General features: G+C 59.0%; 1 protein-coding gene across 2 annotated transcripts; it reads right to left on the bottom strand.

Moving 5' to 3' along the window:
- Positions 1-2: 2 nt before the first annotated feature.
- SARNP (SAP domain containing ribonucleoprotein) lies at positions 3-27,916 on the bottom strand. Of its 2 annotated transcripts, XM_080570966.1 has the most exons (11): positions 27,757-27,915; positions 27,031-27,130; positions 26,678-26,724; positions 25,659-25,726; positions 24,059-24,110; positions 21,276-21,349; positions 20,585-20,613; positions 19,991-20,016; positions 18,855-18,923; positions 3,548-3,637; positions 3-2,109 (listed from the first exon to the last, which is right to left on the bottom strand). In XM_080570966.1, the coding sequence occupies exons 1-11, from the start codon at positions 27,790-27,792 to the stop codon at positions 2,068-2,070; spliced, it is 633 nt and encodes a 210-aa protein (XP_080427092.1). In that variant the 5' UTR covers positions 27,793-27,915; the 3' UTR covers positions 3-2,067. The 2 variants fall into 2 exon arrangements, with proteins under 2 accessions (XP_080427092.1, XP_080427093.1); XM_080570967.1 differs by lacking the exon at positions 18,855-18,923 and having other exon boundaries at positions 27,757-27,916.
- Between the last annotated feature and the right edge of the window lie 72 nt (positions 27,917-27,988).

Genomic DNA, 27,988 nt, shown 5'->3' with positions numbered 1-27,988 from the left:
GATTGCCTTGGAGAAGCAGTTTTATTATGAAACCAAGAACGAAATGCAGTGTTTGCCCTGGCACACTACAAAACATCTCAAGCGAATAACCAGCAGAAGGATCATGAGCCAAATAGAAAATACGTCTTACAAAATCTGACATACAAAAAAAAAAAAAACAAACCAAACAACGGAATAAAGTTATTACATTAAATCCGGAAAGAGCAAGGGAGCTTCGATTCACTCGGCCATCGACAACCCACGACACAACGAAACCCGGACCCTGTGGCTTTTAGCTGCCCTTTGGGAAAGTAAACAAATGTCCAAGGTATTGCTTAGAGTCACTGAGGGCGCACACATGCAGTCAGACTGCAGACATCAGTGGAACAGAAGCAGTTTGAAGACTTCTACGTTAAAAAATATATATATATATTGCTTATTAAGAATCAGGTATAAGCCTCTGAAAAGCTCCCATTTGTACACACATCCGCTGTTCTCTGGCATCTGAAGGAGCCAAGCACGGACAACGCAAATGCCTTTCCGATAAAAGGTTACAGTCAGAAATCAAAGTCCTGCAACTTCAGGAAGTCTCCAGGCAACAGAAGGATTTCAGCCAAAACGCCCACCCAAAAATCCAAGCGGAGGCCTGGACCTCTGCTTATACCTGGGGCCGAGGTATCCGCGCGAGGGAAAGCACCGCACAAGGCGCGGCAGGAACGAACGCTTGCAACCGGAGCTAATTCTCTACGTACAAAGAAGGAAGAAAGGGCACCAGGCGGCTGCTCTCACTGCCGTGGCGCTGCCGGTCCGACGGCCACTGGCCTCGGGCTCCTGCACTTCGCTGCTGCGTGCCCGCACAAGCCACCCCGAGGAATTGCTTGTTACAGCCCCCTAGGAACGAAGGTGCCCTCCAAAACGCCGCAGCAACGGCGTGCGCTTAAGAGGCTGCGGCAGCGCTGCCTCCCGTGGGACCCGGCCAAGGTTTCGCCCCGCAACTTGACTGCAACGGTCCCGGTTAACGCAGAAGGAACTGCCTTCTGCACGGCGACCGAGATCTTCTGCCCTGAACGCAGGTCCCAGGGCAGCAGCGGTGCCCTCCTGCACCCTCCGGCAGCTCGGAGAAGAGCGAGGCTTCTTCAGCAAGTGTGCGAGTCAACCAGCTCGCCAGCTGCTCTGAAGCAAAGAGAGGAGAAAATGAAACCCAGCCTGAGAACGCGCTTGGACAAAGGGATTCTGCCGTTGTGTGTAAGGAGAGAAACGTATCGCTGACCTTAGAGGGACCTGGAAAACGCGTGTGAAACGCCAGGAGCCCCAGAGGGCTTAACACGGCCAGATAAATGAAGCGGTCAGAACGGGCTCCGTTTGCAAGCGCGCTGCTACTTCTCCCTCCTCGTTTTAGGACACCAGTCTCAATCCAAGGTTAACTGGCAATTCCCGCTCTGACAATCCCCGTTAGCCTCACCCCGGGAAGGAAGGCAGCTGCGAAACTGCCCCGTGCGCTGGCTACCAAAGCGCCACTCCTCCGTTTCTGAAAACACGAGACCAAATCCTTCCCTGCCGTGCAACCTGCCGGGGCGCGGAGCGGAGCCCACATCCCACGTCGCGCTCTCCTGATGAAGTGTCCTTGTCCCAGCCGCCAGGAAGAGACCGCGACGCAGCTGAGCCTCGGGGCCCGTTTTCACAAGGTAAAGGAGGAGAAGACCAAGAGACGGAGGCAGCATCGAGACAGCAAACATCAAACACTTCCAACGGTTCCTTGCTCCAGCAGCAAACGTGAATTTTTAACCTAGAGCCGTGCCAGTGACAGCCGGGGAAGGACCCGGCTGCAGGACTTGGGGCTACCAAAGATGCAATAAGAACAGTTCCTTCTTTTTGCCCTACTTCTTCTTTTTTTTTTTTAAAAAAAACCAACTTCGTAACTTGAAAGAGTAAGTAGCACAATCATACAACTACGGGGGGTTCCCTGTCTACTCATCACTAAAACCTAGAGGAACAGAGTGTGAGAGTGAGAGAAAGGGGGGGAAAGAGGAAGAGTATGCACGCACTCGAGGCACACTGCAAGTGGGGGGAAGCCAGGGAGGACCGGCATCAGACAATCCCAAAGCGCTCTGCTCTTTTCCTCTTCTTTGCCTGCAAAAAAAAAAACAGAACACCATAAATAGAAGAAAATTCAAGACCAAGACCAGCGAATGAGTTCTTCTAAAGCCTCGCCCAGCCTGGTGGAGGATTTCCTACCAGCCTGGCGTGGGCAACAACGCCCGTGCACGGCAGCTCCAGCCCCTTCCTGAGCGCGCCGACACAAAGCCCGTTGGAGGGGAGGTTTTGTACCGCGCTTGGCAGGGAGCTATGCAGGTTTTCTTCTAACCCTGGGACAAAGAGAGCCCCCAAATCCAGTAGCAGAAATATACAGTGCCTGAGATACAGTGCTGCTGAAGTCACTTCATCTTGCTGGCAACGCGCTACAAAAGGGTTGAGCTGGGAACAATGCCTACTTCAGAGGCCTAGAAACCCTTCCAGGCAGTGGGGAGGTGGGAAATGTAAAAGGGCAAAGGGTTAACACTCGCCTATTCATGGAAAAGGTGAGAGGGACACACTAAAACGCATTAAATATACTATTGCGTCTCTCAGATATGCCTCTAAGCCGATACACGAGGGGCGTATAAATCTTAATTTTTAGCAGGATAAATAGCCTGGGGGCAACAGAAGCCCTAATCAAGAATCTCCAGGGGAAAGGTGCATTTGAGTGCACACAATACTAGTAAAAAGACCTTTTTGTTCCAGGCACAATCTCCAAGTGACCTAACGGAAAAGCATGGAATCCCTCAGCCCAGCCGCCCCCTCCGCACGGGCCGCGGGGGCTCATTCTCCCATGCTCGGCGGCAGGCTGGGAGCGCTGCCCCGCGCGGGGCGGCGCTTCCGCAGCGAGCCAAGAACGGAACAAAAAAGGCCCCTGCGCCCCACCTGGACCGGCGAGATGGCCCTCGGGGAGCACACCAAACCCGCTTCTGGTGCGCCCGACCCTGGAGCCGCCCGGTTAAGCAGCTCCCGAGCCCCAGCAGCTCGTCCTGCCGCGGCCGTTGCTCGTTTGTTAACGAGGTGGTCCCTGTCCGGGAGGAGCCCCCGGGTCCCCAGCAGCGGGGCACTCGACGCCTGCGCTAGGGAAGGCGGCTGCGGCCCCCCAGCTGCACGGGGGGCTCCCCACAGCTCACCGGGACCTCCCCGTGTCAGAGGAGGACAAGCGAGGGTGTACAGCGGCTCAGGACGACGTGAAGCAAGGGAAAGCCTAAAACGGCACAGAAGCGCCCCGAGGAGGTTACAAATTTCAAAGATGGGCCAAATGCACAGAAGAGAGATACGCCAAGGGGACAGAACAAAGCACGGAGGAGAAAAGCTGGAAACGGGGTCAGGATCTCAGTCCTCATTATGCTACGGGGTCTCTGGGGCTTTATTCTCAACGAGCAGAGGGCCCAGAAGCATCCAGGCCACGGGGAGCTGCGGAGCACGAGGAAGGGGAGCAGCGAGACGCCTGCGGCGGCCGCCGCCCACCCTCTCGGGAGGGGGATTTTACCTCTGTGTCCTCTGTAGCTCCAGCCCCAGCTGAACTCGTCACGATGCCGAACCGCTCCTTCCTCTTCTTCAGCTTCTCGTCTTCTTCACTCTGGCACAAAGAAGGATGGGAATTTATTTTGCTGGCAAGGCCCCGAGGTACCCGTATTTACGGCAAATCGCGTCCCTCCTCCCCCTGCTCCCAGAGCAGGACAGAAACGTCCAGGCCGAGCCAGCTTCTCGTCTGCCTCGGCAAAGGGTGCTTGCCGTGGGGGCTCTGCGCACCAGCACGATGCCCTGCGGCACAGCAGACCCCGGGGGCCAGCCCCAGCTGATGGTTTTCGCAGGTGACCTCCCGCCCGCTGCACTCCGTGCCCCTTCTCTTGGAAACGTCTCCATTTGGAGATGGAAGCTCGGCACCCGCCCCATCTTCCCAAGTCCCATTTAATTTATTTCCAGCCCGAGCGAGCAAAATCCCCGCTGACATTTCCCAGAGCCTTCCGATCCCTGTTTTCTCGAGGTTCTCCAAAAAGCCTGGAGGCTCTTTTATTATCTCCGCTGCCATCACCCACGCCGATGTCCTCATCAGCGGTAATAGCCCAAGCCATCATCGCCCTAAAAGCCTCAACGCATCCACTTTCCGCAGATTTATCCCCTCGCTCTGGCCTCTTCTAGCTTTCTATGGCTAAGGCCGGCTGATTGCTCTGCTGCTGCTGCGGTTCCTCCTCCCTCCCCTGCCGCTAAGTGCCTCTCACAGCCTCGCTCCCCACCCCGCCAGCCGCACCTCGCCATCCCGGCGGGCGCACGGCCTCCCGCGGCCGTTTCGCCTCCTGGCAAACCGAGGGCCGCCAACGCCGTCGCCTGGGCCTCGAGAATTGCACGGAGCGGAACGAGGACCACGGGGGCATCGTCTTCGTAAGAATTTGTTAAAAAAGTGCCTCAAATCCCGGTGCTCCACCTGGATCAACTGCGATTACCCGCGGGGCGGAGGGGCTGAACCGGCCCCGGCCCCGTTTACAGGCCGGGCTGTGAGCGCAGCAGAGCGCGCTCCTTTATTAATTAAGTCGTTGCCAAACAGCGCGGCCAACGCCGTCCCGCTGAGCCAGCGGTGTCCTCAGCTCACCTGCCCCCCTGCCACCCCGCAGGGCGGCTCCGAAGGCAGCTCCGGCTCTAACCCCACCCGCGTCCCCCCCTCCGCCGGGGTCCTCGGCACCCGAGCACCAAGGGCCGCGCTCGGTGCCTTGGCCGGCCCCGGGGCCGCGGGCGAACGCCCGTCCCCTGCTCCCAGGGGCGCCCGACCCAGCCCCCTGCCCTCCTTCGGACGGCGGCGGCATCCCCGAAAGCAGCGAGGCTCAGCGAACAAAGGGCGCGGGGAGGGATTTACCACCACGGGAGAAAGTCGCTCTCGGGAGCAGCGCAGCACCCGCCACGGCCACACAAAGAAAACTCGAGCCGTGCCCCCAGCGAGGGTGAAAGGGGCCCCGAAAAATCGCCGCCGGTGCCCGCGCCGTGCAAATCCCGCTCGGCGGAGGCGGGCCCCGAAGCCGCTTCGGCCAAGGCGAGCGCTGTGTCTTTAAAGGAGGCTCCCAGGGACCGCACCGAGCCGTAGGGTTTTATTTATTTTTGCAGTAAGCCGCCCCCCCGCCCCTCCGCCCCCGCCAGTGCCCTGCAGGGAAAGCACACAACGTCGCCCTAAATCAACACCGTCCTAATGATCTCGCTCACTTGACCCCCTAGCACGACAGTGTCAGATGCAAACACGCGTACAATAAACTTCACTCCATCTTTAGCTTCTCGCTGACAGGTTTTGATTCATGGGGTGCTGAAACCCATCTGAGGAAAATTACCTCTATCAAAACGCTGCTATCTCCGCATCTATCAACCCCTGGCAGTGCCCCGGGGCCGTGCTCCGGCGCGCAAATGGGCGCACCGGCATCTGCGGGGAAAGCTGACCTCTCTGGCAGGATGTCAGATTTATTTTCTAACCTTGCTATTTCTAGGCTTGTCCTCTCTGCGCTCACGCCACGATCGTTATTTTGCAGTTTGTCTAACGAAGGGGGGTGGGGGGGGGGGGAAGGAGAGGAAGAAAGATTGTACGGAGGGACTCCCAAGGCCCGAAGCTGAAACCTCTCCCGAGGTCTGGGAGCGAGGGAGCGCTCCCGTGAGCATCGCGAGCCGCCGGCGCGGCGCTGCCTGCAGCCCCAAGGCTTTCGTTCGGGGGCCTGGGCTCCATCTGTGGGAGCGCCTCAAAGCAAAGCGGGGCCGCGAGGCGAGGAAGCGGGGCCGCGAGGCGAGGAAGCAGGGCCCGGCGCTGCTCCGAGGACCTTGGGCTTGCAGCAGCCGTTCGGTGAAGCGAGGCGAGCTGAGCAGCCCCCGGTGAGCCCACAAAAAGTCCCAGGGGGCAGCCCGGGCTGCACAGCTCCAGCCGGCGGCGATGGCAGCCGGCTGTAGGTGCTCACATCACTTGTTCCCAAAAGCTGGAAGGATCCATTTAAACACCGGAGCGTTCCCTCTCTCCCGGGAGAAGGCAGAAGTGCCGCGGCTGGTGCTGGAAGAGTTAATGCCAAAAGGCATTAATTCCCGGTTTCCATGGTGCGCGGAGCAGCTCTGGCACTCACCGCTGCCCTGCGAGCGGAACAGATCCGCGCTCGGGGCAGGGAGAGCACAGCTGGTTACCTTTTAAAACGACACAAGCTCCCCGCGAGGCCGAGCGCTCAGATCTCCTCTTGACAGCGAGCCTCCCGGCCTCCTCTGCCCCCCGGGCTCAGCACGCCGCCAGCAACGCCCCGTGCGGCAGCGGCGCTCTGCTGGGGACGTTCTGCTCGACTCACCTCCGGGACCCCCAAGCTCTTCCCGAGGGGAAAAGCCCCACCGCCCGCCCCGATCGTGGCGGGCAGGGGCCGAGGTTGATCCCAGATCACTTAAAAGCTTCTCGCCGCCTTTCGTGTTCGGAGCAAGGAACGGCAGCGCCGCCCTCGGCCCCCGGCACCTGTTTGCACATTCGGGCTGCTAAATAAATGGTTCACCGGGAGCACCTCTGGTCCCCGTGCCACGTGAGCTGCTGCGGGGGGGTGAGGCCAGCGAGGCCACTCCGTCCCTTAGCACGTCCACCGCCGCGCTCGCAGCATCCAGGCTCGAGCGCGCAGATTACACAGCAGCTGCTCCACGCGTGCGCCGCGAAACGAGGCTTCGGGAGCAGCGCCAGGCTCGTCGCAAGCACCTAGGCAGGGGAAAAACGAAGCAGCAGCCCGGCCCTTCGGGAGGCTCTGCACAGATTCACAACGGGCAGGAACCAACGGGAAGGGGAACGACGCACCGGAGATGCTCCACGTGTCCAAGTGCAGCCACCCCGCGGCGTGACCGTGGCTCGCTGCCGCGGTTTGGCACCAGCCACGTACCGGGTAAGGCGACCACCTCCTTCAAGGGGGCACGGGGTGACTCCTTCGGTGCACCGGCACCACGTCGGAGCAGCCAGGCTGCCGCGAAATCTGCCCCCAGGCCAAGCTTCACGCTGCGCCGTCAGAGCGCTCCTCTCTCCGCAGATTAGAGCGGCCCCAGGAGAAAACCCTTCTGAATTTGCAGATGAACCCTGGAGTGTCCTCATCACAAATGCGGAGAGAGAGAGAGAGAGAGACACGAGCCTCCTCCGTAATCACGTCCTCGGCGTTTTCATCCTCAGAGAAAGGAAGGGTGTGTGCCCACATGTGTGTAAGCCGGGCCCTTCTGGTCACTCTCCTGTATCTCGCTGCAGCATGACGGATGGCAGGATGAAAAGCAGAGCCCCGAGGCTTTCAGGCGATGGTAGATTAATGATGACATGGCCTTGACCTCCAAAAGGTAAAGGTTATGAAACACTCAAGGGTAACTGGGCTTCCAATTTCATACCCAGGGGGTGAATGACAGCAACTGATGGTTTTATTCTCAGAAACACTCCAATCCTAGGACGCACAGCTGTCACCCACCACCTTTTTGAAATTCATCTCAACGTATTTATTCCTCCTGTTTCTTTCTCCGTGAAGGCTCTATCCGAGCGCTCCCGAGTCCTTCTGGAGTCCATCACCCAGAGGCACAAGGCGATGGGGAAGCCAGAGCCCATACAGGAGTACTCCACGCGCAGCCGGCGGCCCTTCCCACCCGGACCTGCAAAACTGCCTCTTGTGGGGCCCAGGGCTTGGAGCTCGCCACAGTGGGACACGCACTGAGACCAGCACAGACACTTGCAGCCCCTCTCCAAAATAATGCCAGCACGAGGACCCCACGCAGCTCGAATATCCGATACGAGCTCCTACCCAAGTCCTTACACAAACAGCGCGTTAGGGAGACCCTCGATGCCGCCAGCACGGAGGGATGGTTTCTAAAAATCGCAACTTGTTCACAATTACGCCACTTATGCGGATCCACGGGCCTCAGTGCATGCCAGAAACATTAAGCACGGCTTCATCTGCAAGGAAAACAGATACAAACCCCCCAGTGCCAGAAGCACAACTCAGAAGCATCCCATCGACTGCCTCGCAGCAAGCCGAGGGCGACTGCAAGTTCCTCCTCCAAGCACAGGAGCATCCAGTGTAGCTGCTTCCCAGTGGCCTCGGAGGATTTGCACGTTTGCTGCTGCCTTTTCTGGAGCTAGATTACAGAATTAGCCCGCCAAGTCACCTCACGCTAAAGTAAAGCTTGACCTTCTGGCTTACCTCACCTGTAAAAAGCTTTCTGCGTCTGTGTGGGACAGATGTAGCGCAAGGATGAGCTGAAATCTAAGATCTTTATTAACAGAAGATGGAAAAACTGAAGGGCACCGGTTGTTTGAAATGCTGTGCCCAGCTCTGGCTGCGCACCGGAGAGGTCCCCATTTACTCACTCAGACTAACGAAACCCGAGCAACACGGGATCGGTGGCGGGCTTCCTTACGGCACGGCCTCAATTCTCAGCAGCTTTTTCAGCTTTACCCACGCTGAGGGCACCAAGCGGCTGCGGAGCTTGCTCCTGGCCCCTTCTTCCACCGCCCAGCTCGGACAACAGGTTGGGAAGGCAGAAAACGAAGTGGTTTTCCGTACCTCGTGTTGAACAGCCGGCAGTTCTGAGGTTTTCCTGTGTCAAGACACCGCGGCTTTCACAGTTAGAAGTTTATGCTCACCCCAAACGGGATCAGCGGGGGAGGAAGACAAAAAGTCACAGACAAGTGCTAAGAGTACACCTGCAACTCTCCCAGCGCTTCAGTGCCCGAGTTGAAAAGCATTCTTCGACTTAGACGTCAGAGATGAAACAAACATGTCAGGAATGCCACATGGCAAAGTGAAGGAGACACACTTCAGGTGCACCACAAGGCAAAAGGCCTCGGCAAGGGCTTTTCATCTCTTTGCACCCGCTGAACAGCATCTTAAATATCATAAGGCATTTACAGAGGCTCTTCCGTCCCGAAGTTCGCTCACCCCGGCGCGGGAAGGCTTTTGCACAGCCCCAGGTTTAGCAGCCTTACACCTGGCTCCGACAGCAGAGGCTGGACAGGGTAAAAGCTGCTTGGCACCCCAGAAGAGTCCAGCTGTTATTAAAAAGGAGCAACCGGGCGATGACTGAACACCATTTGAATTGCACATTAGCCCCAGATTTAAAAAAAAAAAAAAAATCCATTCTATTCAAACCCAACGAGCGCAAAAACGGCAACACCCCACGGCGGCGTTAACCCTTCCCCTGCAAGCAGGGGCTCGAGCCCACGCGCCCCGGCGGGGCCACGCGGAGCACGCCACGACCTGCCGGCAAGCCGAGAGGCGTCCGCTCGCGGCTAGGTGCTCACCACGGTCAGCTTCACGAGGCAGACGAAGGAGGGGAAACTCCAGAGGGCTCGTGGAAGTGGCGCACGCTCGGTGCACGTGCGCCCGCCGCGGCTGCTGGCGCACGCTCCTGCTCCCGGGGCTCCCGCTGGACGCTGCCTGGTTTTGAGCCGAAGGCGATTTTATCTCCAGGCTTTGCGCACGCGCTCCAGGGGCTGGGAAGGGAAGCCAGGTGAGCGCTTGCCGCTCCTCGCCCCGAGGGCAGAAGATTTCTTCGGTAATGAGCGAGATGCAGGTTTGGAGAGAGACCAAAGAGCTTCCTCCTGCTCCCCGGAGGCTCCCAACGCACCTGCGGTGACTTCGTGTCCCGCAGGCACGCCGAGGCGCTGCGGGAGGGCAGTCGGGATGCGCGCGGGGCATCCTCGTGGCAGGCGGCCGAGGCAGGGGCTAGCAGCACGGCCCTGCCTTCCCTGGACCGTGGGCGAGGCAAGGAGGAAACGCTGCGGAGGCGCGCAGCATCGCTAGGTGAGATTTTTGGGCAGCAAGATCCCTACAGAAAGACCCAAGAGCAGCCAAAGCCCCAGACGGGGCCACCTCCCCCGGGGCAAGCCAAGTTCCATGGCAAAGAAACAGATCTTTGGGGAAAACTACGAAAAGGAAGCGCGCAGGCTGCCAGCCTCCATCCAGCACTTCCCAGAGCCGCTCTGCGAGGACGCTCGCCACTTCCCTGCGCTACATCTTCAGGCTTCTTGCAGCCAGAGGAGATAAAAGGCGGCGGCTAAAGGCACTCGGAAAGTACCTTGCGTTTGATCTTTTATGGTCACTTAATTTGGTTTCTCCATTACTGCCGAGAGCTTGAGGTTCTAGCGGAGCTGGAAGGGCAATCTGGTGAAAGCGCTGCCGCCCTGCAAATATTTGACTCCAGCCGATCCCCTAAGAGTTGTTAAATCTGCCCAGTTATTCCCCCCAGAACTCCAACCCGCAGCCAGCTGCGCTCCAAAGAGCGGAAAGAGCCCAGCCCAGCGAGGCTCCTGCTCTCAGCCCTCCGCCAGACCCCCCGTGCCAACGCTCCCATTTGCTTCCGTGCCTTTTAAACAAGAACGGCGGCCAGAACAGGGGAAGAGCTGTATCAGCCCCCAAACCACCTGCGGAATTGAAGCATTCAACCCCACGCGTTGTTACAGATCTGCTTTTTTAAAGAAGCTTCTTTCGGCCCCACGGGACGAGCCGGGCTGCTGGAGGGCCTAGGACCGTGGACCGCTGGTGCTGAGCAGGATTTCTCTGCCGCTGCTACAAGAGGAAGCTCTGCGCCCCCGCCAAAAGCCACGGCCGCTGCCGAAGGCCCAGCGCTGCTGCGGTGGTGAAAGAGCTTAGTTAACCTTCCGAGGGCAGGAGGAGCCGCTTAAGTTATCTTAATTAAATGGATTAGATGGAGAGGAGGGCATCCTCAGCAGAACTTCCCGAAGTTTAATTCAGCGGGAGACATTCCTCACGATCCCCCTTCGCACCCTCCGCACGCACACAGCGCACACGCACTCCCCCGTGCGTTTCACAGGGCTTTTTTTTTTTTTAAAGCCGTTTTTACTTTTGTCCTCGGCCGTGAAGAGGGGTTAAGGGGAAACCTGACTTTGTTTCTCTAGCTGCGATTCGAATAGGTTGCGGAGGGCCGGAGCGGGAGCCGGCTCTGCCATTCTTCCCTGGCTGCTCCTCCAAATTCCTGCAGCCAAATGGTTCAAGAGCTGCTGAATGGCACACATAATGACATCATTGATTGAACCATAATAGAAGGGAAAAGGGGGGGTGGGGAAAAGATGTATTTGTGTTACAGACAAAAGCTAAGTTCTGTTTCACAGCAGGGACCAATGAAGAACCAGATGACTGGACAGAGTGAGGTCAGAGAGTCCCCCCTAGCATTGTCTTCCCTTTGAGCGAGCCCTTCGCCACTCCCTAAAGGTTTGTTAGGGACGCAAATCCTTTTCAAACGGCACCGGGGATAAATACCAGATCAGGAGTCCCGCTGACCTCGCGCAGCTCTCTCGTCATTTATTTTTAAAAATGACATCGTGTGTGTGTGTAAGTGTGCGTAAAGGGCTGGGGTGGTGGTGGGGGGGGGGGGGGGGGGAGCGCTTCGAAAGGGGCGATCCTAAACACTAAATTACCGCAAAAGTTGGAGCCTGGCAGAAGGCAGGGGCGGCAGCGGGCGCGCTGGGGGCTCTCCGCGTGCCGCAGGTGCCGGGTTCGGCGTTTCGCGACGGCCTTCCCCCTCCGGCGGGACCGGGCTGGTCGAGCAATGCTCGCGCTGCACCCGTGGCCGCCCCCACAGCAGGGCAGGGAGCGCGGGGGGCGGCCAGCTGCCCAGGTTGTGCTGGAAGCAGCGTTGGGGGCTGCTTCGGGTGCTGGTTTCTAGCCCTGCCTAGACTCAGGCTAAAAACACCCCAGGGTCTCCAGCGAGCAGCAGGAAGATAACGAAAGCCGCGGAGCTATCAGCCGTAGAAGGGCGCCCGATGCTCTCGCAGGCCCAGCCGCAAAAGTTTCCAGCACAAAGAGGAAAGAACAAAAGCGCGCGCAGAGCCCGCACCAAACCGGAGAGCGCTGCGCACGGAGGGGCTGAGGAAAGGCCCCGGGGTGGTTCTGCACAGCACCTCCCGCGGCGCGAAGCCTTCGAGCCCCCTCGCACGTGCCTGGCGTTCCCACAGCACGGAAGGCAGTCCCCGGGGCACTGCCCGCGCCACCTCTGCCTGCTGTAGTTTATCCGCGGGGAAAGCGAGAGCGGACGTGCCGGCAGAGCGAGGGTCAGCCGTCCACGCAGCGCCGCCCTCGCCTTGCAAAGCCTCCGCTGAACAAAGCCAGGAGGTCGAGAATTAAAAGTTCCTGGCAGGGAAGGAAGAGAACCCAGAGCAGAGCGAGGACGGAGAAGGGGAAGAACCCGCCGTGCACGAGACCCGTGCCGCTGCCCAGGCAGGCGAGGAAGCTGGAGGCAAGACCCGCGAGACGAGGCAGGCTCTCGGCCCCTCGGGCTGCCAGGCTGAACGCGAAGCCTCCCTGCAGGCTTCCAGGGATGTGGCCAGAAGGCAGCAGCGTCCCTGCTGGAGCTGCCCGGGGCGTCAGAGCTTTGCATTCCTGCCCCGCAACAACTGTCCAACAATCGCGTTCCAAATTCACCTTTATTCTCCCTGCACGGGAATCAAGCCGCGCACAAACCGGCTTGCGGCAGCCAGCCAGCGGCTGCGAGCCTCAGCACCCGCATCTGCCAGCTCCAAAGCCCTCCGGGACGTTTCTACAAGCTGGCAAGAGGAAAGAAAAGCAGAGCCCAAGGCCAGGAGGCCACCCTGAGGACAACCAAGGTGAGAGACAGCTGGTGTGGTGGGTGGCCACCCTCGTTCTCAGCGATGAAGGCAAAGAGCAGCAGGACAGCAGAGCCTTTGAAGGCACCGGGCATCTTCCAACACAGACCGCGTGCGGACGCTGACGACCAACAGCCTGCCAAACGTTCTGCGAAAGCAGCTGACGCACAAACACCATTCCTCCGGAACACACCTCTGAATATCTTCTCTGCTTGGCCGAGTCGTTAAGCACTTACTCTCCCTACTACACGCACGATGAGGCAGCCGCTGCTCCATGCGCAGCGACGGGAGCTGTTTGGGTCCACGGCACGCGCCGCTAGATGATCTTTAAGGTCCCTTCCAGCCCAAACCGTCCTCCGATTCCATGACCTCTGGCTCGTTAGGATTGCAATGAGATTCTTCCTTCCAGTAGCAAACCCAGATGGTTTTTCTCCCCTGCGTACAGCCTAGAGTTACTGGAGGTCTGCAAGGGAAAAGGCTGCTTGGAGAAAAGTCCCCATTTGCCTTCTAGGAAAGCTGACACCTTCACCTCCTTGCACAATGCCATCCCACGCCAGCAGGACCACCAGGGATCAGGACTGGAAGCCACAGCCCCGTCCCTCATCCCAGAGGGGACTATTGCACTGCCCTCGGCCACGGCGCGTCGGGCCAGCGAAGACCACCGCCGAGCCCCTCCTGGGGCAACGGCCGCTTTACCTCGAATGAAAAACACGAAAGCAGCAAAATAGAGGCCTGCTAAAACTTCACATTCGCCCTGTAACCTCAGACGCGGTTTTCCACGGGGTTACAGCCCTGTGAAGGTTCGGGCTCGTTTTGAAGCGCACCAGCGAGCCACGGGCTCCCGCTGGCCCCGCTGAGCCTCCCCTCCCCGCGTCCTGGGGGGGGGCTCCAGAGCTGAGCCCGGCGGTGGGCACGCTCCTGGCAGCCAGCCCACCGCCCCCCCCGCTGCTTCCCACCCGCGCCTTCGCCCCCAAAAGGCGACAGCCACGCGGAGGAGGGCTGGGGTTAGGAAAACAACAACGCTGAGCGCAGCGTGCTGCCCGGGAGGGCTGCCTGGGTGCAGAACTGGTAAAAAAAAAAAAAAACAAAAAACCCCGCAAAGCCCACGCATGACACAAGGGGCAGCGGGGAAGCTCCCTCCTGGGTGACCCCAGAGGGGGGCAGGGGCGGCAGAGGCCGGGCTCGCAGCACCCTTGTGCTAAAACGCCCGTGCCTGCCAGCGCTATTCTTCACCTTGTCACTTCCCATTATCTTAAACCAACAGGGCTGCCTTCAGCCGCTCGCCCCGGAAAACAGCGGCGGCGCTTCGCAGGGGCCGGGGGAAGGAGCGGCGGCGCGGAGCGGGCGGCGGGGACGGCTGCACGCGGTGAGCACGCGTGCGCGGAGCGGGCAGGGGCCCTGCCGCGGCCCTCCGGAGGCTGCGGAGGAACACGGGCTCTTGGAGGATTTCCATAAATCCTTACAGGGAGCAGCTGGAAGCTCTCCAGCAGTTACCCGCGGGAGCATTAAGGCTGGGGTGCCCCCAAACTGCCCTCTCCCTCCTCGAGCCCGAGGCTTACCTTCCAACATACGCAGTTACCTATCTGCAGTCACCTTTTTTTGGCAAAAGCTAACGCGAAGAGAGGCGCCAAACGCCTCAGCCTTCTTCGGGCCGCCTCCCGATAAGCCCACCGTAAGCATTCGTGCAATTAGCGCGGGCTAACAGCTTTCTGGATCGTCTCTCCCTAGGGGATGCCATCCCGCCAGCTTCGACACCGCTTGCTAGCGCGCGGTTTTGTACCGGGACCTTTCTGACTTTGCTTCCACGCATTCGCGCGACTCCGGCTGCATTCTTTTATTCTGACCTACTTTCTGCTTCCTGCAGGACCGCTGAAAAGTTTCTGTGACACGCAAAAAAAACCCACACGTGAGGTGTTTCAGAGGGCCTCGCTTTCAGTTCACTTTTTAAAACCAGGACTATTTTTAATCTTCCCCCCTCTGTAAATCCAGCTGCCTTAGTTACCCGCTAGTCCAACTCAGAGGGAGATTGAAAATCCTTTAAAAATTACCTAAAGCAGCTTTTTTAAATACCTAAAAATATTAAGGTTTAAGAAAACTTAACGTCATGGGAATTTCAGGGCACGTAAAAGCGTCCCGAACACGGCACCGGGATTGCGCCCGGAGCACTCCCTGCCACAGTGCGGTCACGGCACCCCAGCTCCTCCGTACCTGGCGGGCTGTGCTGCCCGTTCCGCGAGCAGAGAAAAACTTCTCGAAATTGCACGTAGAAAGAAGTGCCAAACGCTACAGAAACCCATCCCGCCGGCAGGACTTGTACCGTGGTCCTGAGCGGGAAGGATGTGGGGGCAACATCCAGCCGAAGCGATGGACGTCGCAGGACAAGTCCTCCTCAGCCACCGAGGGGTCGCAGCACGCCAAAGATGCTTTTCTGGGCCATCTTTTATCCGTACCCTAATCACGGCGCGCGACTGAAGGTAAGAGGGGAAGAGGAATTAAAAGGAGGACCACAAAGAGAAGGGCCTGGGTTGCAACCCAGAGGAGACGGCGCTCCTCCACTCCGTGCTGCCCCAGCGGAGACTGCGTGGAAAGCAGAGAGGGGAGCAAGGGGGCCACGGAGGTGACGACAGGCAGAGGGAGGGAGCTTGAGGCAAAAAATTATGCCGGGGCACGTGCCCTCGCAGGCAGAGCGGGAGCTCTGTCTTCAGAGCGACAGCAAGGCTCGTTCCCCAAGCACAAACCGGCCACGTAAGCCAGCTGTGCTTCTCCGAACCGCAGGCGTGCGCCACCACGTACAACGCGCCTGTCCCTGGTGCCGGCTAGGAACAATCCCCTTCCACCAGCCCTTTTCCCTGCCTCCCTGCCGACATCAGCACTTCTCCCCACCACCACTCGTTTGCTTCCTTGGTGGTTAATAGCTTCTCATCCGGGGTTGGCAGGGGGCGCTTGGAAAGATTGCAGGCAGCAAAATTATCCGGGAAAAGGATTCCTCCCCAGCACGTTATTATAAGCTTGCTGGAAGCCAAACAATTAAGGCAATTGTTTTCTCTCTCTCGTTTAGGTATTTGGTATACACACAAACTTTCTGCTGGTCGACTGACCCCTGCTCTGCTCCAACACCACACCAACGTCACGCAGTCAGCCTGCCAGCTCCCCCCGGCTAATCTCAGGCAGCGAGCACAGCAGTTCTCATCTGCCACATGTGAAACAAGCTCTCATTAACGAGAACTAAGCCAGCGTTAATCCAGAACCCTGACCGACAGACGTATTAAAACGTTAACTCCTCCAAGCCACGGGTCAGCACCTTTAGATCAGGGGGGATACTTCAGCACACGGTGCTGCTGCTGCTGCTCAGGACCCCAACCGTCCCCGCCGCTCTCGCGACACGTCCCGAGGCTCAGTGCCCCAGCTGTAAAATGGAAGACTTGCAGCTGGGCGCAGAGAAGTTACTCGAGGCGACGCGCGGCTCGGGAGGCGCGCTCCGAACAGCGAAACTCTCCCCGAAAAGGCACCGAGGCGACGATGGGAAAACGGGGCAATTCCCCCGGGAAAACGGGGCAATTCCCCCGGGACGTTGGGGAAAATCAGGCAAATCCCCCGCGAGGACGGGAGCGCCGTGAGCGCTCGTCCCCTCGGGGCGGGAGATCTGCAGGCGAGGAGCCTTTGTCTCCCCGCAGTCGAGGCCGAGCACCGGGACTCCTGACGGGAGTGACCTTGGCGCAGCCGCTTCCCCTCTCCGCTCGCAGCCTCTACTGGAGGAGGGTTAATCAGCTAATTGTTCGCGAGGCACTTGGAGACCTCCGCGTTAAAGGGGAGATATAAAAGCCAATTATTTTGGTCATCTGCTCAGATCGGGGGAAGGTATTTGATAACACAATACAAAAAGGTGGCAAACAGAGCTTTTATGTTATCCCAAGGGCTCTTGCTGTCCATTTGGTGCCAACGCTTCCCCAGCGGGAGACTTACGAGGCTATTTTATACATAAAGAGCGAGCCTTCCCCTCGGAGAAACGCTTCCGAGCCACGGCCACGACGCAGGCAGCTCCCTCTGCAGCATCCAGCCCTGCATATAAAACACGCAGCTAAACACCCTCCCCTGGGGAGCGGCGACTCGGAGTGTTACAGGGAGCAGCTGCTATAGAGAGGGACCATTTACAAGCGTGGGGGGTTAAGTACAACTAACAGGAGTCAAGGGATGGGAGCTTTAGGTCAGAGCGTGCGCTTTAACAGGAGGCCTCGGAGGGGAGCGTTAGCGCTACGGGGAGATAAACGCTTGCTTGATTTGTTTTAAAAATTAATTTGATGGCCTCGCGCTGCCTTGAGACAAATGAGCACCTGCCTCTGCGGCTCGAGCGGAGCCAGCCTCTCTGTTCTGCCCGCTCTCCTCTCAGCAGCCGCCGTCTCGCTTTCCCTCCAGGCAGGGAGGAAGAGGATTTTAAACTTGAAAGATTTCTACGCTAGAGGGCTAACGGAGGGGGAAGGGGGGTTCAAAGCTACAGATGAGTTCACAGCCACTAACGCAGCTCTGTGTTTGCTCCCTGCCCACAGCGGGTCTGAAATCCCCCTTAGCTACGATTCTCCCCCCCACCCCCCCACATCCCTACCCCTCCCCAAACCAATTTGAATAGGAAATGAAGTGTGGCTCCGCGGAGACAATGGTTTATTGTAAAGTTTTTTGCTGCGACGCGCGGTATAAAAACCTGCCAAGGCACACGTAAACATTTGCAACCGCCAGGCTCCCCCGTAATGAAAAGCTATAAAGAACACCCAGGTGGGAAGCACAATACCACCAGCTAATTAAAGTAACCAATAATATTCCTCCCAGGAATGCAGGAGCGTGTTCCGCTCAGTGGGAGAAGCCACTTCTAAGCCCATGAACTCGGCTTCCCGGTGGAGCAAACAACAACAACAACAAAAAAAAAGGACGCGGCGAGGTGGGCGCTGCTCCGTGGAGCGCGGGGCGCACAAAAAGCCGAGCGCGGGGCAGCCCGGGGGGGGCTGGAGCTGAGCTGCCGCGGGCTCAGGACCCCCAGGCGAGGCGTTGCGCCCGCCGGCAGGTCTCCACCCGCACACCGAGGAGCGGTTCATCAGCGCACACGACTGCCTGGGGAGCTGAGACCCTCGCGCTTCGGGGTTTTCAGCATGCGCAAGGGCCACGGGGCAGCTCCGGGACCCGGCTCCTTCCCCAAGGCCCCAGCCGCACAACCCCGCTGCGGGAAGGCCACAGCCGTAAACGTCGCCGAGGCGTATATCCCTCCTGAAAAATGGGAGCTCCTGGCGGCAGGGTTAATGATGTTTGAGCAGCCTCTCACCCCGAGCTCCACATCTCCCAGCTTTAACGCGCTGGCCTCCTTCCCCCACCCCCAAAGGGACAGGAGAGGGAAGGGGGGGGGGGTGGAAACAGCGACCTCCGATGCCAGATATTTTCTACATCAGTGAATTCCCGGGGCCGATAGAATAAAGCAGAACGCTCGTACACGGAGAAAAAGGCAGCAAAAAAGGTCAAATCCGTCCCCCCCCCCCTGCCCCGAGGAGGAGAGGGGCTTATTTCGCGGGGCTGGAGGGAAGATAAACCTCCCCTCGCTCTTCCCCTTTCCAGCTGGAGAGGAGAGGTCTCCATGCCAACATCAGCCAGCTGTTATGGCCGGACAATCCCTCCTCGCTCCCCGCTATTTCTGAGCGCTGCTGCCCACGGGCATTTCTCCCTGGCAAAAATAAATAGCTCCAAGCCCAAACTCACCCCCTTACAAAGCTCATCTCATTTGTACTTCAGTTATTTCCTACCGGGGAGCTCCGGACTCCTCCTCCTCTTCGTGGAGCTCGTTACCTCGCTCTTTACACCCTTGGCTCCTACCCCAACCAGAAGCGGGCGCTTACACAGCGCGAGTCAAACACCCAAAAACAAACCGATTAAAACCCGCCCACCGGCGCCGCTTCCCATGCTTTAAGACGAACAGCCTTAAAATTCAACACCTCTATTCGCCCGTCGTAACTTCCTCCAAACCATATCAAGAAAGTCTCACCCAAAACGAACAGAGGGAAGGGTGAAGCAAGCGACGCTGACGGAACTCCCCCGGGGCCCGGCGCCCACACCGCCGCACGAACAACAGGACGTAAAACCCCAAGCAGCACACGAGGGCTCTGAGCGTCACTGCGTGCTACGGGCTGGAGCACCGGGCTCCTCTGGAGGTGCAAGGAGCGTCCTGGAGGCCGATGCACCTTACCTTCTTGGAGAGCGAAGAGACATTCAGCCCAAACCTCTGAGCCCTTTCCTTTAATTTATCCATGTTCACCTATAAAGACATAGGAAACAATTCACGATTTAGGATCACCGCCACTCGAGTAGCAGCAGCCCAAAGCTGGCCCGGTGGCTCAGAACACCCAAAGGATAAACTCCAGGGTGGTGGCGCCCTCCTGAAGGAGCAGCTGCACCCGGTACTCGTCCTGCGGGAGCCTGGCCGACACAAACAAGAATTAAACGGCCTCTCAGGCGGACTTGCCCGCGCTCTTGGAAATCATCACCGCTCTCTGGCTGCCGCAGGTTTAAGAAATCCTTGCTGCACCTGCATTCTTCCCAAACCATGAAGTCACGTCTGATCGGGTCCTGTGACCAAGCGGCTTGCCAGCACAGCACCCAGCCTCGCTGGAATTTCCCGGAGAGGCGAGAGCCACCCTTACAGCACTTGTCCCTCGCACAACAGCTGGGCACGGGCTTTCAGGGAGAAATCTACAGCGTGGAGCTCTGCAGAGGAAGCCCCGGTGCTGTTCTGCCTCTCAGACGTTCGTGCAAAAGTCTTTTATGCCCCTGGCACAAGAGAAACCCAGAACTCTGCCTCGCAACAGATCCTGGGGTGGCTTAAGGCTGCTCCCCTCATCCATAGCCCAGCACCAAGCCCTAAGCCAGCTGCAGCGCGAGACCAGAGCTCTCGGCCATGCACACTCCAGTGCCTCCTACTTCAACCTGGAAAGCAGACAGGCAAAGCAGCACTGGCCAAACCGGAGTGATTTACTACGGGTCATTTGTAATTTCCATTCCAGAAGCAGGATTCAAGCAAGTCAAAGTCAAATAATGAAAACGAGGCATACGAAAAAAAAAAATCGAGTGTCCACCCGCGTTCCCTCTGGCATTTCATTCTACGATCAGCTCACCTGAGAACATTGTCACAGGAGGCAGCCAAATCCTACACAGGGAGGGGAACCCACCCGAGCGGGCCTCCCCACCGCCCCTCGCTCCGTGCTCTTCTCAGAGCATTTCGATGCTTTATTAGGCCACCCCTGCAGACGGGAACTCTCCGCACAAATTACAACCCACGTTAGGAGCCTGAGCAGCGGTAACCCATGAACAAGAAGCGTGCCTTACCGTAGGTTTGCTGTCTGCAGAGAGGCCTGAAATGAGGAGGGAAGCGAAAAAAGAAAACCCAGTTAGAGAACAAACAGCCAGAGCAGCATCTTATCCGACAAGAGGCGCAGGGAAGTCAGGGCTGCCTGAAGCAGTCACGCACCTGCCCGGCACGGACTGGTAAAGAATTTCTGTCCCACTTTTCCCAGCTTTACCTCCGCTCTCCAAATTCTTCTCATCCCCGGGTCAGTTTTTCCCACCCACAAAACTGCTGCTATTCTCACCTTGCTAAGAGAGCTCTGCCAATTGAGCCTGGCATTTTAAAAGAAGCCGAAGGACGTTGGGCACCCCCATCGGGGTTACCACGCCTGGCTGGCGTCCTCCGGCTGGGCTTGGGAGTACAAGACGCCGACAGATGCCCAAACTACCAAGAAAATTACACGTGCATTTCATCCGGAGTCTACAATCCCTGCTCAGAGCTTCTGGGCCTGGGCAGGAAGAGGGACAGAGGGTGAAACAGTCTCCACCAGGTTTGTTTTTTTTTTTCCCCCCCAGGAATAAATAAATATTTGCAGTAGGGTCACTCCATGAATTAGCTCTGGTTCACCTTCTCACCTTTAGTCGAAACTGTGGCCAAACCAAACCTGCGGAAAGCAAACAAAGCTTAGTCAGACTCAGGCACACGTGAGGCGGGCAAGCATCTAACACGTCGAGCCCTGGGTTAGCAAAGCAGTTTTTCCTTCAGATACTTTTCCCAGGTGTAATTCAGGCAAACAGGTTCGTGGGCAAAAGCAACTGGAATCCAGTTACTATTGCCTCCTGTAGCTACTGCAGCAACTCCTGCATTTACTCTGCGAACAGCAATTCCTCGCTTAATTCAGAAAGGCAACCTCAATGCCCAGAGAACTAGCTGGCTCAGCAGCAGCTAGCCACTTTTGCCTTTCGCTGCCCTGTCTCTCCAGCGTAACTTTCAGCAGCACTAGGAATCACACCGGTACTGAGCACTCCACAATGAGACACAGCCCAGCTTTGAGGCGCGCGTCTCCTGGCTCACGAGGAGCACGACCTCAACGCACGCCTTGCGGCGAGCGTCTGCAGACCCCTGAGGAAATCCATCCGGTTTCTTCAGGCTGGAGGCAAATTCCACCTCCGCCTCACACCCAGCCCCAGCGCTGCCGCCCCAGCACGGCAGCAGGCAAAGAGCCACGTCCGCACCACGCCAGCGCAGCCTGCCGCTGCCGGATGCGTCCCGCGAGGTCTCCTCCTCCCGAGGAGGAAGGAGAGAAGGCTCCGGGCGTGGACTCACCGAGCCGCGCGCGCCGCCTTCTTGCTCTCCAGGCTCACGGGCACGTTGAAGCGTTCGGCCCTCTTCTGCATCCTCTGGAGGGAGGAGAGGAAAAAGAGCCCCGGTGAGAAGAGCGAAGATTTGAGGCGTACAGAAAGAAAGCAGGAAGAGGTACCCGGACAAGACAGCGGACGGGTAACGCCTCCACGTGCCAGCAGCACGTGGGCTGGGACGGAAAAAGCCTTCTCCTGTGCCTGCAGGTAACGGGAGAGCTGCTGCAGGCACCTCGAGCCATCCAGGGGGCCGCCCCGTAACCTCCAGGACGCATGCTTGACCGAAGGATGCTCTCAAAGCCCTAACGAGTTCAGTCCAAATAATAAAGGCGCCCTTCAGAAAAAGCTACAGCCGGCCGCAAGAGCAAACGGCTCTACTTCTGGGCTCTGTTTGCCCTGGCCTACAAGAAAAAGGGGTTTTATCGCCCTGTTACTTGGGGAGCACTCCCAGGACAGGAGGCGTGCCAGAGGGGAGCGGGGCCGGGGAGCCGGCGGCAGCAGACGAGCAGCCTGAGGTGCTCCGAGGCTGCAGCCGGGCTGGAGGCGCAGCAGGCGGGAGCGCTCACCTCGCCCGGGGAAGCCCTTGCGCCTTACGGCTGGCTTGCAAAAAAACAACAAAAAAAAGAGGCAAACAAGATTTCTTTGGCTACGCAAAAGGCCAGAGAAATATGCTAGGAGAAGAGATGGGGTGGGGGGGGGGTTGTTTTCAGGGACCTTATTTATTTGGCGCAAGCCTTTTCGTGAGAGACCGCCGCCATTCACGCAGCCGGCTCGGCCTCGCAAGCAGAGCTTGTCGTTAGCAGCACAATTTGAGGCAAAATTCAGCTCTGTAGAAAGGATTCAGCCTGCCGCAGGCACGGCTTGCCCGGACCACAGCACGCTGCCCAAGCCACAGAGAAGCTCAGAAGTGTCGGAAGTGCAAGCGTCGCTCCAACGAGCCTTAAATCCCCTTAAAAGCTTAAGGGAAATATTTAACATTTTATTATTACACAAGGGCCCAAAAATGCGTTTGGTGTTTTAGAGGTTAGAGAAACAGATATTATTGGAGTGGAAACATTTACTTTAGCCGAAAGCACAGTGAGGAGCGTAATAAACATTTGCATCAAAACATAAATGTTTAGAGAAGGCGGATCAGGAACACCACTCCTAACGGTGTCAGCACCAAAGAACTTTTTACTCAACTGAGAAAAGAAAAACGTGTTAGCGCCCGGCTCCAAACCCCTTTCCCCATTCCGACACCTTGAGGAACATCCAAAAGGGAGACTTGGACGGACAGCTTCTGAGAGGGCTCCCCGCTATCGAAAGGCCATGCCGGATCAGAGAAAGGCTCCCCCTGCCCCAACACCCTGCCTGAAGCTGATCCTAAAAGGTCACAACCAAGGCGGGGAGGCGCCGCAGCTGACGACGTCCTGAACTTTGAGCTGAGCTCACGTTTGCGTTCACTCAACCCCGACGGGCTCCCTCCTGGGATTCGTCTCCCTGCTTTACGAAACCACCGCCGTTTCTTACAACCGCAGCGGCCAGCGTTACTGCCCACAGGTCTGAATCGCGCGCTAGAGGGGAGAACAATTCCCCTTTTATCTTCAAAAAGCGTCCAGAACGTGATTTTGCTGAAAACTATCCAATCCACGCTCAATCAAAAAAAAAAAAAGTGGTTTTCCTGTGAATAGGTTCCACGGAATTTGGAAAAAAAAAGGGACAAGAGTGCGATTTCAGCAGGTCTGCTTAATTGGCGCTGTAAGCGGCCACGGGCAGCCCCGAGCCACAGGGGACGCGGCTCCTCCGGCAACACGCCCAGCTCACACCAGGTACCACGCTTCTCCTCGTTACTCCTCCAGCTGAGGTCCTAATCCTCCGCTTGCGCCATCACCCTGGTTGCTGTGGAAATGGCCGTGTCCCAAACAGAAGATTAGGGCTCTAAAGTCGTGGGGAACAGCAGGGAGACAAGAATCGTGTTTTCGTACCCGTTTCTCATGGAGCGTAAGTGAAAAATAAGGGGGTTGGGGATTAGAGAACCAGAATCAGAGTCTCGAAACTCGAAGTTTCGCAAAGCTTCCCCAGAGGAATCAGCAGCTTCTGAGCGTTTTTGTTTGAAATAAGCCCAGCAAATCTAAGCGACAAAGCTACGGGAGATAAGGACGGGGCGATCTGTTAGCTCATACCAGTGCCTCCCAAACTGATTGGGGAGCTTTGAAGCTTCGCATGCCTGAAGCATGCTCATGCCCGCAGCGAGCCCCAAGGGACGGGGCTGTGCCACAGCCTGGGGAACCCCGCTGCGGGGTTTCGTGCTCCCAACGGCAGGAAGAGAAGTACAATTTATACGCTAGAGTAATAACAGGGGCAGTTTGAGGCTACGGGGACGCTACGGGGCTAAGTCCACCTTTGCCTGCAGGGGAGGGACGCGCCGGGAGCGACTCGGCCTGTCCCTAAGCTGGAAATATCGAGGCAGGGTCAGCGGTGGCTGGTGGCAGACAAACGGCAGCCCCCAGCAAGGAAAGAGGCGTTCCCGGACAACTGAGAGAGGCATTCCGTAAGATCCCATCAAAACGGGACGTGCCGTGGGGGTCACCACCCCGCTAGGTCGGTCCACAGCCAGCGACCGGTCGTTAATATAAAATCAAGCCCAAAAAAAGCAGGTTTACAAGGGAAACACTGACACAGCCCCGGCCACGTACAAAAGAGCCTCCGAACAAAGCGAACAAGGAAGCCGACGCCTCAGCAAAGAGGACAGAGCAGCGGAAGGAACCTTACCTCCATCTGCGAGATTTCTGAGGTTATTTTCACTACTTTCTTTTCTGTATTCCTAGAGGCGTGGGGAAAGAAAGAAAGAAATCGGTCAGAAGAGCTCCCGCTGGCTTCCTCTCGTGCCTCAGCAGGAGAGGGGTCGGGGTTCTCCTCCCAGCCGCCCCCCACCACCCCCAGTTAGCTGAGGGTCCACTCCCAAACCGCCCGCGGCCGCAAGCCGGCGCCCCTTGTAGGGGCAGGCTGAGAGCCCAGGTACGGGGCTGAAGCACGAAGCCCACGAAACCTCCGCGCCCAGGGTGCCCGAGGGAACGCAGAGCGGTGAAGGCGCAGCCGCCGGTTCTCCTCCCAGCCAAAGGAGCGCCTGGGGCACTCCTGAGCTCCTTCAGCAACGATGGGAAACAAGCCCCGAAAGAGCAAAAGACACGAGAGCCACCCTCAACGCCCTCACCCGCCCCCCACGCAGGCTTGGAGAAGAAGGAACTCTGTTTGAGGGGAGAGGAGCGCCCCGTGATCGCAGCGGGGGGCTGCAGAAGCTTCTCGAAACCCGGGAGGATGTCACAACAAGAGGCTGCAGACCCGCACGCCCGGGAACAACCTCCCGCACGTCTTAAGGCTCTTAACAGCAACGCTCGGCTCTTGTCAGAAGCCCAAAGCCTCGACTGCCTGCCCTGAGGAGCTTTATTCCTTTACGGCCCTCGAACACAAAGGGCCGTTCTGTTCTAGTTCATGGGACAGCCGCAGGCAGCTCTCCCCAGGTCAGCGCCCGCAGCCCGGCCCGGGCTCCGTTTCAAACGCACGCACACTTCCGAACAATGTGCAGCTGACAACAGCGGGACCGGCAAAAAGCCCGAACGAAAATATAATGGAGGGGGCGTGCTCCGAGGTTTATGCTCCGAAAACAGAGCTCGGGCTCGAGGCGGGGTGTGGGGGGGAAACAAAAGAGCAAGAGACAAAGTTCGGAAGTTCCCAGGCTAAATGAAACATCCTCCTCCTCCTCCAAACAACTCCCATAAAACAGCGGGTCGCAGCCAGCCTCATTAAGGCCTCCCATTTAGGAAAAACGCGCTGCTTTTGTTCCAGAGTCCCGGACAGGTTTCTCATTTTATGCCCTGAAAGGTAGTAATGGTTTAATAACGCTGTCACAGGAAGCAATTCGGCCGGGGCCGGCCGGCCGCGCTCCCGGCGCAGCGCTGCGGGCGCAGGACGCCCCCTCCTGCCCGCACAGCACCGCGCGGTCCCGGGGCCCAGCACCCGAAGCCAGCCCCTCAGGTGCGCCCAGCGCCGCGGAATGCCACGGCGCTGAGGCTCCTTGCTCGCAGGGACGCCCAAAGGCACGCGAGCTCCGAGCTGGTTTCAGCCCGAGCTCCCAACCCGGGCCGTGCCGAGCTCGAGCCGCCACCCACGGCCTCGGAAGCGACCCCGGGAGCGGTTTTTCCTCCTCCGAGCTGCCCTCGCTGCGGGGGCTGCGACCCCTCCGGCCTCCGTGGGGGTCTCGGGAGCCTCGCAAAGAGCCCGCGAGCGTTTGGAGGAGGCGGAGCGCGCCCCCCCCGTGCGCCCCTCGCATTCCCCGCAGGTTTGCTTTGGCCCACGCAGAGAGGATAGTTACACGTCGGGCGATTTTACGGGAGGCTCTTCGACTTTGACGGGCGGCTCCGGCGGCTTCTGCTCTTCTTCCTGCGAGGGAAGAGAGTCGAGAAGAGGTCAGGAGGAGCCCAGCAGCTGGGCAGGAGCACAGCACCCCGCAGGGAAGGCTGCCAGGGCTCTGAACTCTCTGGCTCGACAGGGACGTGCCTGTATTTCAGCCCGCACGCACCCGAGGGGTTCTGTAACGTGTGTCAGAGCAGCCAGGGAGACTCCGCGTCACCGGAGACGAGCGCTCAGCTCCCGAGCGCGAGCGGCGGCTGTCAGCCCGCACACGGACTTTCTTTTAATACCCCAAAGCCAACCTCTTACCACAAAGCCCAGGCTTCGCAAGGCTCAGGAAATAATTCAAAAGTTGGCCAGCGGAGCCAGCAAACACCGAAACTACACAGTTCCCGTTGTCTCGTGCCGCTCTAGGAAGGCTTCATTGGCCTTCTCCCACCAAACGCGTTTTGGAACGCTGGGGGGAAGCTCCCGTGTGCCTCCCACGTCCCTGCGGGGCCGCGTGCTTGAACATCAGCTCCTCAGCTTTAAGGCTCCTTCCCACCCGCGACCCGCTTTTACAACGCCAGCCGGGCGATCGGCTCTCCCATTTTCTTTGCCAGAAGCACTGCACCCCCCGACCGACGTTTCCTGTTGGGTTACTGACAAAAACGCAGCACGGCTCCTGCTGAACCCAGGCAGAACTCCCCTTTTCTGAAGAAGCAGCCACGTACAGAGCCCACCCGCTCTTCCAAAACCCAGACTTTCACGCACCCTGCACGTTAACGCAGCGACACTGAGCCTTTGCCATCAGACCCAGTGGGTTTCGACCCCCCGGGGAGTTGCAGCAGTGCTTTAAAACGGTGCCGGGCAGCGCCCGTTGCGAGGCGGCCTCCAGCGCTGCCCCCTTGCCCCTGCGACCTCCCAGCTGGGCTCGGCACAGCGAAACCCAACACGGCCACCCAGAGGCCGCGCGCCGCCAGGCCAGCCCCCAACATTTACCTCTATTTCTTCTCCCAGAACGTCTTCCTCGTTCGCTTCTTCTTCAGCTAAAGAAGAAAAAAGGAACAGATCGATTGATAACGGGGATTACTGGAGTGATACCTGGCTTCTCTGAGAAGCCCGCTACGAATACCTGACTCCCAAAACAAGGAGGGGAGAGGCAGAGCCACAGCGATGTGCCCAAACGAGGCCTCCTCCCGCACAAACAAAGGCCGAAGCCCGGGAGCTCTCTCACCACCGGGAGCTCTCTCACCGCCGCCAACCCCGAGCAGCAGCTGCAGCCCGGGGGGGGGCTCTGGGAAGGAGCCCCCCGTGCCCGTCTGCAGGGTGAGGAGGGGGAGGCGCAGGCGTACCGTGCTCCTCCAGGTAGGCCTGCAGCCGGTTGATGAGATCCTGCTTGTTCCCCTTTGCCTCCAGGCCACGGGCCAGGCACTCCTGCTTCAGCTCCGCCAGCTGCAATGGAGGAAGCTCCGATTAACAGGTGAGATTAACGGGGTGAGGGGGGAGACGCAAGGCAACGGAAAATAACGAAAAAAGGGGAAAACGGCGCACAAACGAGGCAGGTTTTTATCAGCCCGCGGGGCCGCTCCGCACGCTGAGCCCCAACCCCCCAACCCCCTTCCCCTGCCTTTGCTCCGGGCACCCCCGTTGCCCCCGTTGCTCCCCGGGGCCTGCGGGCGCGGAACGGCCCGAACGGCCTCAGGGCTGCGGGGCGCGACCCCAAACAGCCCGGGGGGGGGGCACCGGGAAGCGGCACCGGGAGGCGGCGGCGGCTCCCCACACAGCCCCGGGGGCGGCGGGCGGGCGGGCGGCTCCATGTGCATGCGAGCGCGGCCCAGGCCGGGAACCGGGCCCCAGCGGGCACCCCCCGGGCCCCACCGGGCACCCCCCGGGCTCCCAACCGGGGGCCCCCGCAGGGCCCGGCGGCGGGAGGCGCTGCCCTGGGCCCGGTCACGGCCCAGCGGCGGCGGCGGGAACCTGGGCTCATCGGCCCCAGGCCCCCTGAGTGCTGGCGGGGGGCAGAGGCCCGGCAGCGGCCCCGTGGAGGCGGCGCGGGCCCCGCCGGTGCCCGCCGGTACCTTCAGCTTGTGGAGCTCCACGGGCTCCGCCGCCATCTTGTCGCCCCCTCAGGCCGCCGCCGCTGCTGCTGCCGGCCCCGCCCCCCGCCGGCAGCCCGCTGCCCAATCACGGCCGCGCTTCCTGGACCGGCGATTTCAAACTGCCGCCCAACACCGGCCCCGCCGATTGGACGGCTCCCCGCGGAGCCTCCCGCTCGCCGTTGGCTCTCCGGCGCGAGGGGGCGGGGACGGG

Source organism: Anser brachyrhynchus (genome assembly GCF_964034855.1).
Source record: "Anser brachyrhynchus genome assembly, chromosome: 29".
NCBI classification, from domain to species: Eukaryota; Metazoa; Chordata; class Aves; order Anseriformes; family Anatidae; genus Anser; species Anser brachyrhynchus.
Note: the sequence above shows the minus strand (reverse complement) of the source record. Positions and strands in the feature narration are given on the sequence as shown.

Coding starts and splice junctions, on each gene's coding strand:
- SARNP (XM_080570966.1), bottom strand. CDS start 27,792: ATGGCGGCGGAGCCCGTGGAGCTCCACAAGCTGAAG. Junction 20,614..21,275: donor AAGGCGGCGCGCGCGGCTCG/GTGAGTCCACGC, acceptor TGCTTTCCGCAG/GTTTGGTTTGGCCACAGTTT. Junction 3,638..18,854: donor TCTCTTCGCTCTCCAAGAAG/GTAAGGTGCATC, acceptor TCTTTGTGCCAG/AGTGAAGAAGACGAGAAGCT.